At 35.5% G+C, this 15,419-nt stretch overlaps 1 protein-coding gene across 2 annotated transcripts in view; it reads left to right on the top strand.

Moving 5' to 3' along the window:
• Positions 1–11,591, top strand: part of LOC112160368 (collagen and calcium-binding EGF domain-containing protein 1) — a 35,223-nt gene extending 23,632 nt beyond the window's left edge. For both annotated transcript variants that reach the window (XM_024294837.2, XM_024294836.2), the window contains 9 exons: positions 5,417–5,469; positions 7,419–7,553; positions 7,659–7,796; positions 7,986–8,119; positions 8,221–8,335; positions 8,467–8,606; positions 10,195–10,230; positions 10,437–10,472; positions 10,557–11,591. In XM_024294837.2, coding sequence (XP_024150605.1) covers positions 5,417–5,469; positions 7,419–7,553; positions 7,659–7,796; positions 7,986–8,119; positions 8,221–8,335; positions 8,467–8,606; positions 10,195–10,230; positions 10,437–10,472; positions 10,557–10,739 — 970 coding nt within the window. In that variant the 3' untranslated portion in view covers positions 10,740–11,591. The remainder of the gene's footprint in view (positions 1–5,416; positions 5,470–7,418; positions 7,554–7,658; positions 7,797–7,985; positions 8,120–8,220; positions 8,336–8,466; positions 8,607–10,194; positions 10,231–10,436; positions 10,473–10,556) is intronic.
• The last annotated feature ends 3,828 nt before the right edge of the window (positions 11,592–15,419 follow it).

Below are 15,419 nucleotides of genomic sequence, written 5' to 3'. Positions count from 1 at the left end.
ATGTTGGACTTTTCTGACACTTTGCCCAGTCTCCTGCATTTTGGGTTATGACAACTTGTAGATGACTAGATCCATGGACGTCTTGGTCTTCCTCAAATGAACTAGCTAGCACAAAACTGTACAGTTAGATAACTCCAATATTGTTTGCCAATTTTTAGATTGGATGCAAAATCTTCAATGGTGAAGGGAATGGGGGTGGGGTTGCTCCATGAAAACAGTCTTGCCCACAACTCAAAGGGAAATTTCTAATGTTTTTTTTTTTTTTTAACTGTGAAAGTTATGTCATAGAAAATGATACAGAATTTAAAAATTTGGGCTTAAAAACGACATAATCATTATTGAAAGACTACTAGGAACGCTTTTAAAACTGATCAAAAGATGATCTGTTGAAACAGTGAACAGGTTTGTTTATTGAGCTGCATTCTGCAACTTTGCCACTAGGAGGTGCAAATGGTCAAAAATGTTTTGTCTCCATTTTTTTTTTTATAATTTACGAGAACTTTTGCTGACTCTACATTACATACAAGTTACATACAATGAACTAATGCAGGTTAAAAAAACAGTTTTGTTTCAGTCATGAGACTCTAATCATGGCTGTCTTCTGGAGTGCAGTTCCTCCCCAAGATGGCGCAAACGAGCCACTGCTGACACAAATTACTGCTGATTTTTTCGTGAAAGCTTGCAAAACAAAGCTTAAGCCAACACTTCCATTACACCAGATTTTCTGTTTTTTTTTTTTTTTTTTTAGGTAATTCCTGTGTTATTTCATGGGTGTTTGACCTTAAAACAAGACATGTACCTTAATCTCCCAAGTATAAAAAAGTACAAAGGATTTACCATAACCTCTTGCATGTGATATACTTAAGACAAAATTTAAGACAAACAAGGAAACAGATTTTCTCCAAAACAGCTTGACTTCAACATTTGGGTAACTTAAACACCAACTCCAATGAAAAATGTGTTTTAGGTGTTTTTAACATGTTCTTGTGGCATTTTTCTTGCGATAGAGGAGACATAGAAAATAATTTAAGATTTAAACTGTTTCTGAGTATTTCTTTAATCAAATCATGATGATCAGAAGCAAATGAAAATCAGTGGTTTGAAAAAGCTCATGTTTGTAATGCTGAAACTGCCATGCCGGGCCAAAGTTTCCCCGCTTCAATTTTGATCCAGACAAATGGATCCATTAACGTCTTAATTTTCCACGTCTGAGCTGCCTAATAAGTGTACGGCTGGATAGCTCCGATATTGCTCGCTTCAGAGATTTGCACTTCAGGCACAAATTTCCAAAAAACTCCTTCTGTTCTGCAAAAAATGTGTCATAAAAACTTTTTGATTATGGCTAAAAACTGTGTAATCATAATTAAAACGAGAACGATATTACAAAAGATCAGAAAATAGTTGGAGTGTGACCTTTAAACAGTGAGGAAATCATGTTTCTGCAAACTTTTCTGTAAATAATAAACCTTTTTTGCTGCAGTCTCTACCGTGATCAACTATTACTCACACAATCCAGACTTTTTCTGCTGTTTCCAAAGGAACGTTACAATTCCTGTAAACATGGTAACGTTTAACATATGAACGAAGGGAATTTTACCCTTTAGCAACATTTACCCCAATCTAAGTCAACCGACGTATGAAGTTTGAGCCACAGATGGCTGTTAAAAGTGAACATTCCTCATCTCAGCAGGACAGGATACAATATAACACCTTTGAAATAATAATAATAAAAAAAAAAGCATCAAAAGTAAGAAACATCAGGTGGGTGTCAAAAACAGAGGGCATCAGAAGGCCATCATCTTCACAAGAAATCAAGATTGCGCCAGTAAATCATAAAAGTTTGAAAAGGACGGCGAAATATGAGGCTGAGTTTTTGTCCTGGACGGATTCAAACCGCAGACTCACTGCTGAGTCACTGACGTGAAGCCCTGACATTGAGGACAGAGCGGGTGGGCGCCAGAGTTGCTCTCCGCCTGACTAATAAATCCTGACGGATATTAAAAGAGTGAACCCAGTGGGGTTCAATCCCTCACACAGACTCACATATTTAGCCGGCTTTACAGTCACAATTACGAATTCAAATTTGAAGTTTTAGAAAACAGGTTAAGAGTCATTTTTTTAATCATCACGTTGCTTTCATGCTTTGGTGCCGGCATGTTTTTAAGACAATAAAACAAAACCATAAGCTGTAAAACGATAGAGAAACACATGGTTTCCCAAGTCAGAAATCTTTATTTCTTCTGTGCGGCTCAGGGTGTTGTGTCACGTTGACCGAGCTGCTTGGCTGTTCACAGTCCAAAACAAAAACACTGGACTCCGGCCTCCCCGTAGCCCCGTCCTTTCCATTAGGAGCTCTGCCGGCCGAGCGGTTGCTCCCGCCATGCGGCATGGGAGTGACTTCAATTAGCTTTCACTGCAGCGGAGCTGCTCCTGCTGTTACAACAGCTGCCACAGCTGGAGAGTGTCTGTGTGTGTTTTGTGTGAATGGTAAAATGGGTTTCCAGGTGCAGCAGAAACGAGTGCAAAATATTTCCAATTAGGGTATTTCTTTCTGAAAGTGTTGCAAAACAACTGGTTTTCTGTTGCAAAGCCTCATGGGAGCTCTCCAAATAATTTATTTTATCATGTGAAAATGTGTTTTATCTTTATCTTTAAATTGACTATTTTTCAACTTCATGGTTAGTTTTTTTGGAATGAGAATGAATAGGTCATTAACAGTTTTTCTGATGGAGGACAAAACCAGTCTGAAAGATTACTTGTGTCTTTAACAGATGATAGTCTTGAGAGAAAAGAAGGAACACAAAAATTCAAGAAAATCTTGCAGAAATGGACATCAATACTTTTTAATCTGCAATTGGCGACTCTTTTTGCTCATTTAGTTTTTTATCTTTTCCTAACAAACATTGTTCAAACAAGCAAGTTCTATAACAAAATAAAATATATGTTTATTATTGTTCTCAGTACACGTTTTGGTTTTTCTTATACTTCACATTGAATTTTGTCTTTTAAATGTTGTATTTGTTAGAATATGTTCCAATTTTCTTAAGTCTTCTTTAAAACTATGAATAATTTTGACATCTGATTCATTTTTCAATCTGCACATAATTTAGTTATTTATAAATGGACACTGTCAGCAGCAGGTTTTATTATATTTAGGTGGAAGAAGAAGGATTTGGTTTATTTCTTTGCATTTCATTGCTTTTACATTTGTGTTTCACTCTTCCAAACAGAGGTTTATAGGGATGCAACGATTCACTTTCCACACGATTCGGTTCAAAATTCCATCTTTGGATCACTGTTTTGTTTCGATATATGATTTGTGTATCACAAAGTCAATTTGCAATTAAGTGAGTAATAAAAAAAAAAAAAAAACTTTCAGTTGGCTTATACTTAGCCTGGTTTAATGGGAAACAAAAAGAATAAATAATACATCTTTTTTTAAATATAGCATGTTTGACAAGTTCAACGTATATGTAAACATATTCAGGAACAATTCACTTTTTCTACAATTTGGTTCAATAATGTAACATATCTTGATTTTTAAACTATAAATTGTAATAATAATAATAATACATTTTATTTGTTTGCCGCCTTTCTTGGAACCCAAGGTCGGCGTACATAAAATAGTGACAATAAAAACCAAAACACATTATAATACAACCTTAAAATGTGCTCCTATAAAATAGGCATTGTGGCACTTTCTAATAATTAAAAAACTTGAATTGCAATCAATTTGAATATTTTTTTATTCTATTTTATTTATGATCCAAATAGCTCATTTTATCATCCACTGTTTTATATTTTAATCTTATCATTATGTGTGCATTTTTCAAAAGGGTGGAGGAGACTCCTATCCTGATTGTTAAAAAAGCGAATACCTCATCAAAAAACATTAACTTAAACATTTAAGTAAATAAATTTTGGTTCTCTCGTTTAAAAAAAAAAAAAAGAAAAAACTGAGAAGTTGTTTTCCTCACAGCAGCATCTGCAACAGATCAGCCTAAAAAAACGGTGGATTGACTGATTGATGGATTGACTGGATGAGTGACAATCCTAATCTCAGTGTTCCTTCTCCTTTTCTCCATCTCCCCTCCATGCCCGCCTCCCTCCGTCCCACTCAGCACCCCCTGCTACAGGCTGCAGATTAAAGCAGCTCTCATCTGGATCTCATCAGTTTAGGCTGGCCTCCGTGTTTTATAGGTTATTTTTCATTCACAAGAAGGAGAAGGATGGGGGGGGGGGTATCGCAGTGATTTAAGGTTACACTGCATGGAGGTTGGAGGAGAATAAAAGTAACTTCCAGTCTTGAGGGGGCTGTGAACAAAGCAGCATCCCCACTGGTGACGCCGTTTTTTTTTTTTTTAGAGAACAGGAGTCATGCATTTTTCTTGTTTTCCTGTCCACGTTTCTGTTGTGGCCAGTCTCTCTGTTTTTCTAAGTGCCGTTCCAGGAACATGTGGTGGATTGTTGTGGGATTGTTGGACCTGTGTCACTTCCAAGCATGCTAAATCCATTTTTGGAGAAATCTGCCGTCCAATAATCAATGAGAAACTGCTGCTTTACTAAAAGTGAGACCACAAAAGAGGCAGAAATATTCTAATTGTCTGTTGTGTGTTTGGTAAAAGTCCCAGTCAGGGCACACGTAGTTTACCAAAAGCTGCCGCGGTAATGGCTGCAGTTTCACTGAAAATGGGCAAAGAAATTCAGACAGCTGGAATGATCATCAGCAGATGTGTTGGAAACAAATGTGTGTTTATTTGCATAAACCTAAACTACATAAACATCTTTAACTGGAGATGGGGAGAAAAAGAGACGTGTCAGTTCACAAATGCTATGCAGCCGAACACCCAGATTTCTGCTTCAATCTGGGATTCTAAATAAGTGTGGATGATGACCTGCTGCTGCTTCTGGGCCGGTTTGGGTCAGCCCGTCCAGATGCACACATTCCTCTAAGAGTCAGGAGGCTGTCGTTGCTGTCCTCACTTCCCTCCACAGCTTTGAGACCAGGACAGTTGTTTGTGTTGCAGGCCACAAACGGAGTAGAAGTCCCAATACCTGGCATGATTATGCAGTATTCACATCTCCCAATTTATATCCGGAATTTTCATCTCTTGATTATTTTTGTCAACTGGACACTTTTTCCTCAAAACTGAACTGATCTTACCTGTTCTTCTTGAGTTCCTGGTTCTACTCTCCTAAAACTTCTAGGCCATTCGAGTCTAAATTCCAAGCATAGACATAAAAATAAATAAATAAAGAACATCTCGTAAAAAAAATTTAAAGAAACTTGAAGGACAAATGACGTCTCCCTACTTTCATACTCTCCAACTGAAAAGTTTTCATCATTTCAATGATTTTCAGATAAAATCTTACGTACTTTTAACTGATTTTTTTTTTGTTTGTTTGTTTTATGCAGGAGAAAGTGCTGTGACGGGTTCAGGTTTGTGATGGGACAGTGCATACCTGAAAGTAGGTAAAACAAACACTTTTCATGTGTTTCTTAATTCTTGAGCTTTAATTTAAGTGCTTTTTGCTTAAAAAAATCATCTCTTACTGCCAGGGCAGAGGATTCCTGGCTATTGTTTTTGATTTTTGTTTTTTTTAATAAAACAATTTTAATGAGTCAGTTGAAATGTTTTATTTTCCTGTAACAAATGCAAAAATATTATGATTTCTTGTCAATTAACTTACTAAATAATTCATCTCAATTTTTTTAAAACGTTTTCTGTGCAATATTCATAACAGCCACTAGAGGGTACTGTTCCCCTAAATCCTATGTACTTCTGATGGGTGGATGCCAAAAAAATCTAACTTCTAATAATATTTGTGAGTGTGAGTATGTAAAAGCAAAAGATATATATATATATATATAACCATTTTCAGCCACAGAACAATGACTATGGTAACCATGAAACTGGTTATTAACTTTTTCTTACAGTAACTTTCATGGTGAATAAACTGCAGTTCCATCCAGAACTGTTGTATTATGTGCAACAGTTCAATAGTTCCCCCTGACACATATAATGCAGTCTGGTTTAACAGTCTGATGAAAGCCCATTAAATAAGAAAATGTTCCATCTTTAACAACAACAACAACAAAAAGTTTAGACTTTATGACTACTTGCATTCGGAGCAGTTTTTATTTAATAGTTTGTTCTTGTGTTTCTGTGTTTATTGACTACACCACAAAAATAGTTTGGAGCAAACGTCACACAGGCTTTGACCCGGCGCAGTAAAATCAGATTTAAAACAGTAACTGTAGCATGAGTGAAGGCAAATACCCTACAAAAATATATATTGGAGTTGTAGTCATTGCATGTAAACGGAGACTTTTAAAAGAATAGTAAACATTTTTGTGATCATAAAACAGTCAGTTACTGAAACGTCAACAGAAAAGTACTTACACAAAACTGAAATGTGTTTTAGATCAGTCAAAATCCTTACAATTAAAAAAAAAAGAAAATAAAACTAATATTTTATGAACCAGATCAAACTGAAAAAGGTCAATGAGACAAAATATCACTCAGCTTTAAAGACCCACTCCAATGAAAATCACATTTCTGGTATTTTAAGATGTGCTTGTAGGACATATATAAAAAAATAAAGATAAACACAACGTTTCTGGGTATTTCTTTACTCAAATTGTGGTGAATCAGAAGCAGACAAAAAAATGTTTGTTTGAAAAAGCTTGTAGCTAAGTCATCCATCAAACTTTTTACTACAATTCTTCTCATTTTAAGGGTAATCCAATCAATGTAGGTATTGATGTATTCATAAATTTACTAAATTAAATGATTCTCAGAGGCTTCTCAACTAAAACTCTGAGAAAGAACAGGTTGCAGCACTTAAACTATCCTCCTGACGACCTCAGAAAAAAATGTTTCTCAGTCAAAATCATGTGTAAATCCACTAAAAACTACAATTCCCAGAGTCTCACCCCTTCACATTTGGGATAATTAAAAGCACCAACTGTCCTCTGTAGATACCAAAAGGACTCGATTCAGTAGTATGCACTGGTTGGAAGATATTCAGCTTCAGAAATATTCTCCAGAAAGGACAAATTTGCATTTCTGGCAACTTTTAAAATAAAATTGAGACTAAATTTATGTCTATGTTTAGATTTGCTAAGAAAAACTATAACATATAATGTTTTTTATTATAAAATATTCTGCTAATCACTAAATATTATAATTTTATCTCAAAATATAGTTTCTATTTTAATATAAATCAATAAATCAATTATTTAAAATGAGTAATAATGATTATTTCATGTCAGTGAAGTAGCAAAACTTGATGATAAAATTGTGAAATACTATAAATAGCATAATTATCTGCATTGTTGAGTCAGACAGGTTCAATACCATCTGATTCCCAAAGATCAGCTCTAGAATTTGACTGTTTTTTCTTTCTGTCTGCAGGCGTGGATGTGTGCGCCGCCTCCCCCTGCGAGCAGCAGTGCACAGACAACTTTGGACGAGTCGTCTGCACGTGTTACCCCGGGTATCGCTTTGACCGCGAGCGACATCGCACTCATAAATCTCCTTACTGCCTCGGTCAGTCTCATTCTCAATCAGAATATTTTAAATTAGGGGTGAGAGATCTTTTTTGTGATGCATTTCCATCTTCCCTGTTGTGTTCCTCTCACAAACACAAATCAGACATCGATGAGTGTGAAGCCTCCGGCGGCGATGTGTGCGACCACGAGTGCCTGAACACAATGGGAAGCTTTTTGTGCCGCTGCCACAGTGGTTACATCCTGGCATCCGACCAGCGTTCCTGCATCCCCGTTCACAACTGTGAGTGTCTGTGAGATCCAGGGTTCCTTTAGAGCAGCACAATCAGGAAAAACATTTAGGATGATGTGGATTTTAGATTAATTTTGCATTTGGTTACTTTACATGCTTTAATTTGAAGAGGCAGGTTGTTTGAATCCATAAATAAGTCTCACAGTTTTTGCTGCGTATCCTTTGTGTCTTCCTGTGCAGTGAGCTCCTCAGGAAAGTCCGACACCTTGATGAGCGCTGGCACCTGCTCACTGACCTGCCAGGACTTCATGAACATGAAAAACAGTCTTCTCCAGATAAAACTGCGGCTGGGAAATGCGCCGTCAGCCAACCAGGTAACGTCTCTCTTTCAGATTTAATGAAATAGATAATAAATAAATAGTGATGAACGTTGTTTTTAATATTTTCCACTGAATCTTTCTTCTCTGGTGTTTAGGTTCCTGGTCTGGCCAACAGCAGTGATAAACCCTCTCTGGGACGTGCAGGAAAAAGTCCTGATACCCCGTGTCTTCCTGGTTTACCCGGCCCCCCAGGAGCTCCTGGGGTTCCAGGTAATGTTAGAATGAAAACCAAATTCAAAAATATTTTTTCTTCTTTATTATGTTCCACTTACATTGATTCTAATATTTGTATTTTTTAGTGGCATAACCGATGATTTATTTATGTTTATTTATTCTTACAGGACATCCTGGAGAGCCTGGAAACAGAGGAGAAACTGGGGAGAGGGGTCCTCCTGGCCCTCGGGGTCCGAGGGGGGATATGGGGCCAATGGGACCAGAGCCTGACCTGAGACATATAAAGAGGGGTCGCAGGGGCCCAGTGGTAAGGAGACAAAAGAAATGAGATAAATTCCTTACATTCAGTTGTGTAATTGCTGAAAGTTGTAGCTGTTATAGCTCTTTTTTTTTTTTTTTTTGGGGGGGGGGAAATGTTGAAAAGTCCTCAAAGAGCAGAACACATTTGAATTTTTTTTGAATAGCAGAAAATATGCAGAAGTTATGGTTGTAGAAAGTTTAAAGTTGCAGAAGAGACTTCCTCGTGTGTTTTTAAGGCTAAAATTGCAGCAATGTTGTTGAATTGCAGAAAAAACTAAGTTGTCAATAAATTTCAGAAGAGAGCATTTTTTTTTGTTTCAAACACAAATCCAAATTAAAAAGAAAAATAAAAATTTTAAAATAGAAATGTAAGAATTAAAAATACAAAAATACAAATATACAAGTAAAGCAAATGATGTGCTTGAAAAGGAGCGAGCAGAAGAAAAATTCTTGTGTGGTCCCACCCCTTTTAACAACACTTTGTTACATATTCTGTTTACAATTTTATTTATTTATTGATTCTTTTACTCAATGATTAGAACATTTTGATTTTTAAATGGCAGAAATTGAATGAAATATGCAGAATATCTAAAAAAAACTAAGAAAATTAACAAAAAGAGAAGAACAAAAGCTTGACCAATTAAGAATGTTTTAGTTGAATTTTGGAGATAATCGTGAATATTTTCATGTTGTTTTCAAAACATGAAGATATTCTGAAATTCTCATTGGTTATATAAAATATTTTTTATTTATAAAATTAACATGTATTATGTTAAAATCACTGAGAATGTGACTGATGTTTGATTTAACCAGTTTTTTTGTTGTTTTTTCTAAAACACAGTAGTAACATTTTTTGTACATGTCCTTTTTTTGAGGGGTTTCAACCTAAAGATGAATTTTCTGTCACTAAATAAAAAGATCATATTTGCAGAAGCAAAGATTTTTTTTTCTGGTTATACGGGCCTATTAGTGAACAATTCATCTGTTACTAAAAAACAGATTCTTGCACAGATCAGATTTCTTAAGCAGAATTGTAGTAAATGTGTTTTTCTGTCCAATTTTCTTGAAAATTCCAATGAGAGAAATTTCACCAAAATGTTATTCTGGTTTGTGGATGTTTTCATGATCTGCAGCAGCCCTGGAAGGACAGGACAGTCTGACATTTGAGCAAAAAAAAAGTTAAAAAGTGGGAACAGAAACTCTTTATTCTTACCAAAAATATGAGGTTTATGAGCTTCAGTCAGATTTGTCACTTTATTAACTTAATTCTCATAATTTTTTTGTACATTAGTCCTTTCTTATGATTTTAATGAGGGAAATAGAGTAATTGTAGGCTGGATTGTTTTGTCAAAGTGATGCAGACAATGTTCATTTTCTTTATTTAAAAAGACAAAATGCAACAATACAAAGCAAAAACTTCAATTTAGTTTAAATTGGGTTAATTTTGATACAGATAAATAATTTGAACTGTATTTTTATAAAAGTCTGTCAGTGAGCAGTTCAACTTCTATTTTACTTAAAATTCTTGCACATATTAGCCAGATATTTTTAAGCTAAAATGTTTCCTAAAGAGGAAGTTTGCGTTTTTCTTTCAGGGTCCGCCTGGAGCGCCAGGAAGAGACGGATTGAAGGTTGTAAAATATTTGTGTTTTACAGTAATTTTGCTTTCAAATGTATTTATTTTTTATTGATACAAAAGTAATTTTAAATGTTGATTAAACTTTCAAAATTCACAATGTTTTGTCACCAGTTTTGGGTCAAACTTGGTGCATCTGTTGATCATCATGACCTGTAGGCAGCAGGTGGAGATGATTTCTTTGCTGTGTTTCCTCTACAGGGTGATAGAGGAGCTCCAGGTCTCAGAGGTCCGCCTGTAAGTGTGCAGATTACTTTAAAACATGGCTAATAGTTCTAATAAATGTAAGTAATAATCTCTTCGGTCCTCGCCGGTCTCCAGGGACCACCCGGCTCCTTCGACTTCCTTCTGCTCATGATGGCCGACATACGCAACGACATCATCGAGCTGCAGGAGAAGGTGTTCGGCGAGCGGCGAGGCCTCTCTCTGGACAATCCTCAGTCCAGCGGAGAAGTGGAATTTGAAGATTGGGGTTCTGGAGAAGATCTTACCCTCAACACCTGACCTTCAAGCTTCATCTTTTCTATAAAACATGCTGGAGATGCGATATATTGATAATTCCTCTAATCTGGGACGACCGGGACATCGCGGCTTGTTTTGAACTCTTATAACGGTACGTACAATGAAACGGAGAGACATGAAGAAACCTCTCAACCACTGCAAGCATTGTTGGCAGACCTTTCATGTTCCTTGGATGTCAGAGAGCAGCGTGCGTGCAGGACTTTGGAGGAAAGCGAGCAGCACCAGCCTTTGTGTCTGAACCTCAGACCTGAACCACTTCAAAAGATGAACTTTATCGTCTCCATCACTTCCTGCTCCTGGGTTCAGCCGGGTGGGGGCGTCGGTTAAAACGGGAGCAGAGATCTGCACCTGTCTGCAGTGTCCGGCTCTGAAGTTAGAGCTATTCTCTGAGGACGACTCAGGAAATCATTCATGAGATTCATGAACTCTATTGTTCGGGTTGTACAGCAAAATATAGCAGACCAACTTCATGTTCTATTGAGAAAATGCATTTAACGTAAGGAACAGGCTGCTTACTGTTAAACATGCAAGCTGCATTATTATACAATCGGGACGCTCAATTTATAAATGGGAGTCCTCATATCATTGGAATGGTATCTCAGGTATGTTCTGGCTTTATTAGGCTTCCTGCTGAAAAAATCTGCAGGGATTTTCCTGAAAATAAGAAATAAAAAACATTGTGAAAATAAATCCAGTTCTGAAGGGAGGAGATGGACTTCCTCTGAAAATACCAGGAAAGACAATCCATCAACATGTACAACACCTTGCAAAATAAGAATGTTGATGACCTTTCTCTATATTGTAATAAACCATGTGCTATTTATACAGAAAAAACCCATGTTTGTAATTTTTCAAATATATTTTTACCTTTCTACAGAAACATTTAAAGTAAAATTTGTCATTTTGTTGGTTGAAATTCCTCATATTTTAAGTCCAGCTGTTTTGTTGTTTATTTTTTTTTAGAAACAAACCTTCATATCTACAATATTTCTGCTGATTACTCCAAAAGTTTCAGACTGAATCAAGATTTTACCTTTGACAAACTAATACTTCAGTTAAGACTGTTCACATTCAGTCCACTGTAGTTCTTTAAAGAAAAAACGAAAATAACAAATTTTCCTGGTGACTTCTATGATTTAAACCTCACTCAGAAATGTAATTTCATTTCAAAATTTTGATTTTTTTATCAACTCTACCTACAAGCAGTATATTCGAGTTTAATAGACTATGTACGTGTAGTTTAGGAAATATAATAACTGAAAACGTATTTAGACTAAAATGAAAATTAAAATACACAGATAGTAGAGGTGTAGCAATCAATAGATAAATCAGTGACGTGATTTCTCCAAACAGATTGATCTGTCTGAGGCAAGCTGTTAATTGAATCGACCTATACCATACTTTAAAATGAAATAAATCAATCTATAAAGGTATTACTAAAAGTAAAATTTGGATTGAAATATGTTTATTTTACTGTAACATAAAAAACAAAATACTTTGAATTTTTCAAAGACGGGACCATACAGTGTGGTAAAATGTTCTAATAATGTTCAGTTTCTATTATTTTGATGTGGAAAAACAACTTTACGAAACTAATATGTGTATGGATTGTCATTAATTCTTGTTTAGTTGTTTGTATGTACAGATATTTAATTTACACTTGATTATTTTGCAAGAAATACAAGGAATCTGGAAAACTTCCACAGATCAGTTCCAGGTATTTATGTCTGAGGTTAAATGTTTGCCTAAAGATGTCCTACATTGATTTTAGATCAGTGAATCAGATCGTTCAAAATGAATTGATACCACAATAAATCGTATCACAAACCACAAATTGAATCAAATCGTTAAAATGAATCATTACACTCCTAATAAATAGCATAAAAAAGTAAACTTCAAGGATACTGCCACTTTAATATAGACTAAAAATACTTAGAGTTCACCTAAAAATACATTTTTTTGCTCAGGGTACCCTTAACAAAAAACAAAGTACCGGTAATCAAGTATACTTAGTCCATACTAAAAGTGAAGCAATATACTTGAGATTTATCATACTATAAACTTGATATCTTCTGATTACATCTGAATAAGTATTTAGTTAGTATACTTCCAAAACTACAGGCACATCATCGACAGTATACTACCACACTTTTTGAGAATACTTAATCAAAAAAACGTACTACTTTTTTGCCATTGTTTGTCAGTAAGTAATGTGTTATGTCAAGCATTAGTGAGCCTACTGCAAGAACAAATCCCCCAAATTTCAAAACAGCCGCTACTGATAGCTCGACCAGAATGTTGTTTGGATGAAAGACGGGTCTTTTTGTCTAATGTTGATGGTGGAGAGGATGTCAACATCCTGTGATATCAAAAACATAGATGGAGCTGTTTTTCCCAACACAATGGCATGATGGGTAAAAGAAAAAGGAAAAAAAAGTTGTTTTACAAGTAAAACTAAAGATGACAAATGTGTTTTACGGTGAGAAAATGTTGGAATGGAATTGCTTTCACAATTTTCACTCAACATAGACAAGTATTTACTGCTAGACGCATTTGACTGTAAAATACAGTAAAAAGAGGGTAAAATGAAAAAAAAACATGTAGTTCTCTTTTTGTCCACCAGAGGGCGGCAGCAGTGATAGAACACATACAGGCTGGATGGAACCTGCAATTGAAGAGGTAAATCAGAGCATAAAAAATAAGGGTATAAGTATTCATTTACATAATTCAACAGATATTATAGTTTGTGGAGTTCATTGTGATATTGATTCATTTTGAAAAATTGAATTATCTGACCCAAATTTGATCCAGAACATCTTCATCCAAGAATTCAACCGTATACCTGGAATTAAACAGGTTGAAGTTTTCCAGTTTCTTTGTGTTTCTTGCAAGATAATCATGTGTGAATTAAATATGTGTACAAACAAAACAAGTAAACACGAATTCATGTCAAATCCATTCACATTTTAGTTTCATAAAGTTCATCCCACTGTTGCTTTTCCACAACAAAATAAAACAAATTATTAGAACATTCTACCACATTTTGGAAAATTCAATGTTTCCACACGTTGGACTGTAATGATAGTTGATAATTTTTTGCAAAAAAAGAAAATAAACCATCTCTCAATCCAAATGGTATTTTCCGAGATTGATAATAGATCGACTGATTTCATTTTGAATTGATTTTTAAATGATATGGGGTGATTTGAACAACTTGTCTTTAATCTGGTTGGATAAATCCAATCAATCGAAAAAAAAAAGTTGCTAACTCGAATTTAGTTTATTTAAAATGTAATGTATTCACTCACACTGTTTTCTTTTGTTTGATCCTGCAAAAAATACATTTTTTTAAATAAAAAAGGCTTATAAAGGATAAAAGCTGCATTTACTTGACACCCATAGTGACAATTTTGGCCCTCTTATTTTTCTATTTTTTATTGATTTTTTTTTCTATTTTTTAATTCCCAAAATGAATATACAAAAAACAAATTTGTTCAATTAACTTTAAAAGCCCTGAAGATAATTGTTGTTGTGTTCTCCAGGGTCAAAGGTGAAAACAGTTCAGAGAAAGCAAAACCACAATGTATTTATTTACTTGTCACCAGCAGGTGATGCTAAGTCACAGACGGTCCCTCATCAATGAACATCACAAGTCAAGTAGTTTTATGAATGTTAATGTTCATGTTATATAAAAAAGATGTAAACTATAGTGAATTTGCAAACCTTAATATTTTAAATTATAAGCATCCGACTTCCAATTAAGATTGTTTTAATGCATTTTATTAAATTGTGTGTAAAAACTGACATTAGTGCTACCGCTGTTTCTGATTAGTGCCAGATTATGAGATATAGTTTTTTCAAATATGCATTTCAGCCAGACATTCAGCTGTTATTCTGTGACCTGGACATAACTTTATGATCCCTAATTTGTTCCTAAAATTTTGCCTCTTAGAAATTGGTTGCGGTCCAAACAGAGTTGTCTCCTGAGAAACTGCAGTGTCGTCATGATGACAGTTTGACCCGTCTGGGTCAGAAATGGAAGGCTTGGGCCTAAACAGCTGGAGGGATAGAAGTCGTCACGGGGAGCCTGTTAGGGCTTGAATCCGCCACTAAAGAGAGAGTGTGTCTGGAAAAAGAAAACATCAGGTTTCGTCTTTTGTCACATTTGACTGTTTCTGCTTTTCTTTTGTTCTTTTTTTTTAGTTATCAAAAGCTTCTGCTGAAGGGTTTTGTCAAGAAGATTAGTTTCCATACTCTACATAAAGACAACCTTCAGTCCGTCAGATGTAATTATACCTGAAACCTCCATGCCGTTTCGTTTCGCCTGTTACTAGACAGACTTCTCACCTGGTGGCTCCTCCCCCTGCCGTGCGGTCACTGCTCACAGCACAATTGTTGCCAGGACAATCAGGAAGAGCAGCGCGAACAATTGAAGAATCGTGTCAGTAAGAGAAAGGCATCAGACTGAAACAGGTTATCTCATTTCCTTCAGCACTTGTCATGCAACTGGAAGCTTTCCTCTCAGTCTGCAGGGAGCAGCAGAGGCAGAGTGAGGTGACTGCTGCTGCACGCTGCATTCGTGGGTTTTTCCAGTCCACCCGTTGAAAAAAAAAAAAAAACAGTCAGCAGAACAAAAACAAACATCTCTACTTTTACTTGAAA

The sequence above is a fragment of the Oryzias melastigma genome, linkage group LG3 (assembly GCF_002922805.2).
Source record: "Oryzias melastigma strain HK-1 linkage group LG3, ASM292280v2, whole genome shotgun sequence".
In the NCBI taxonomy this organism is placed as follows: Eukaryota; Metazoa; Chordata; class Actinopteri; order Beloniformes; family Adrianichthyidae; genus Oryzias; species Oryzias melastigma.
Note: the sequence above shows the minus strand (reverse complement) of the source record. Positions and strands in the feature narration are given on the sequence as shown.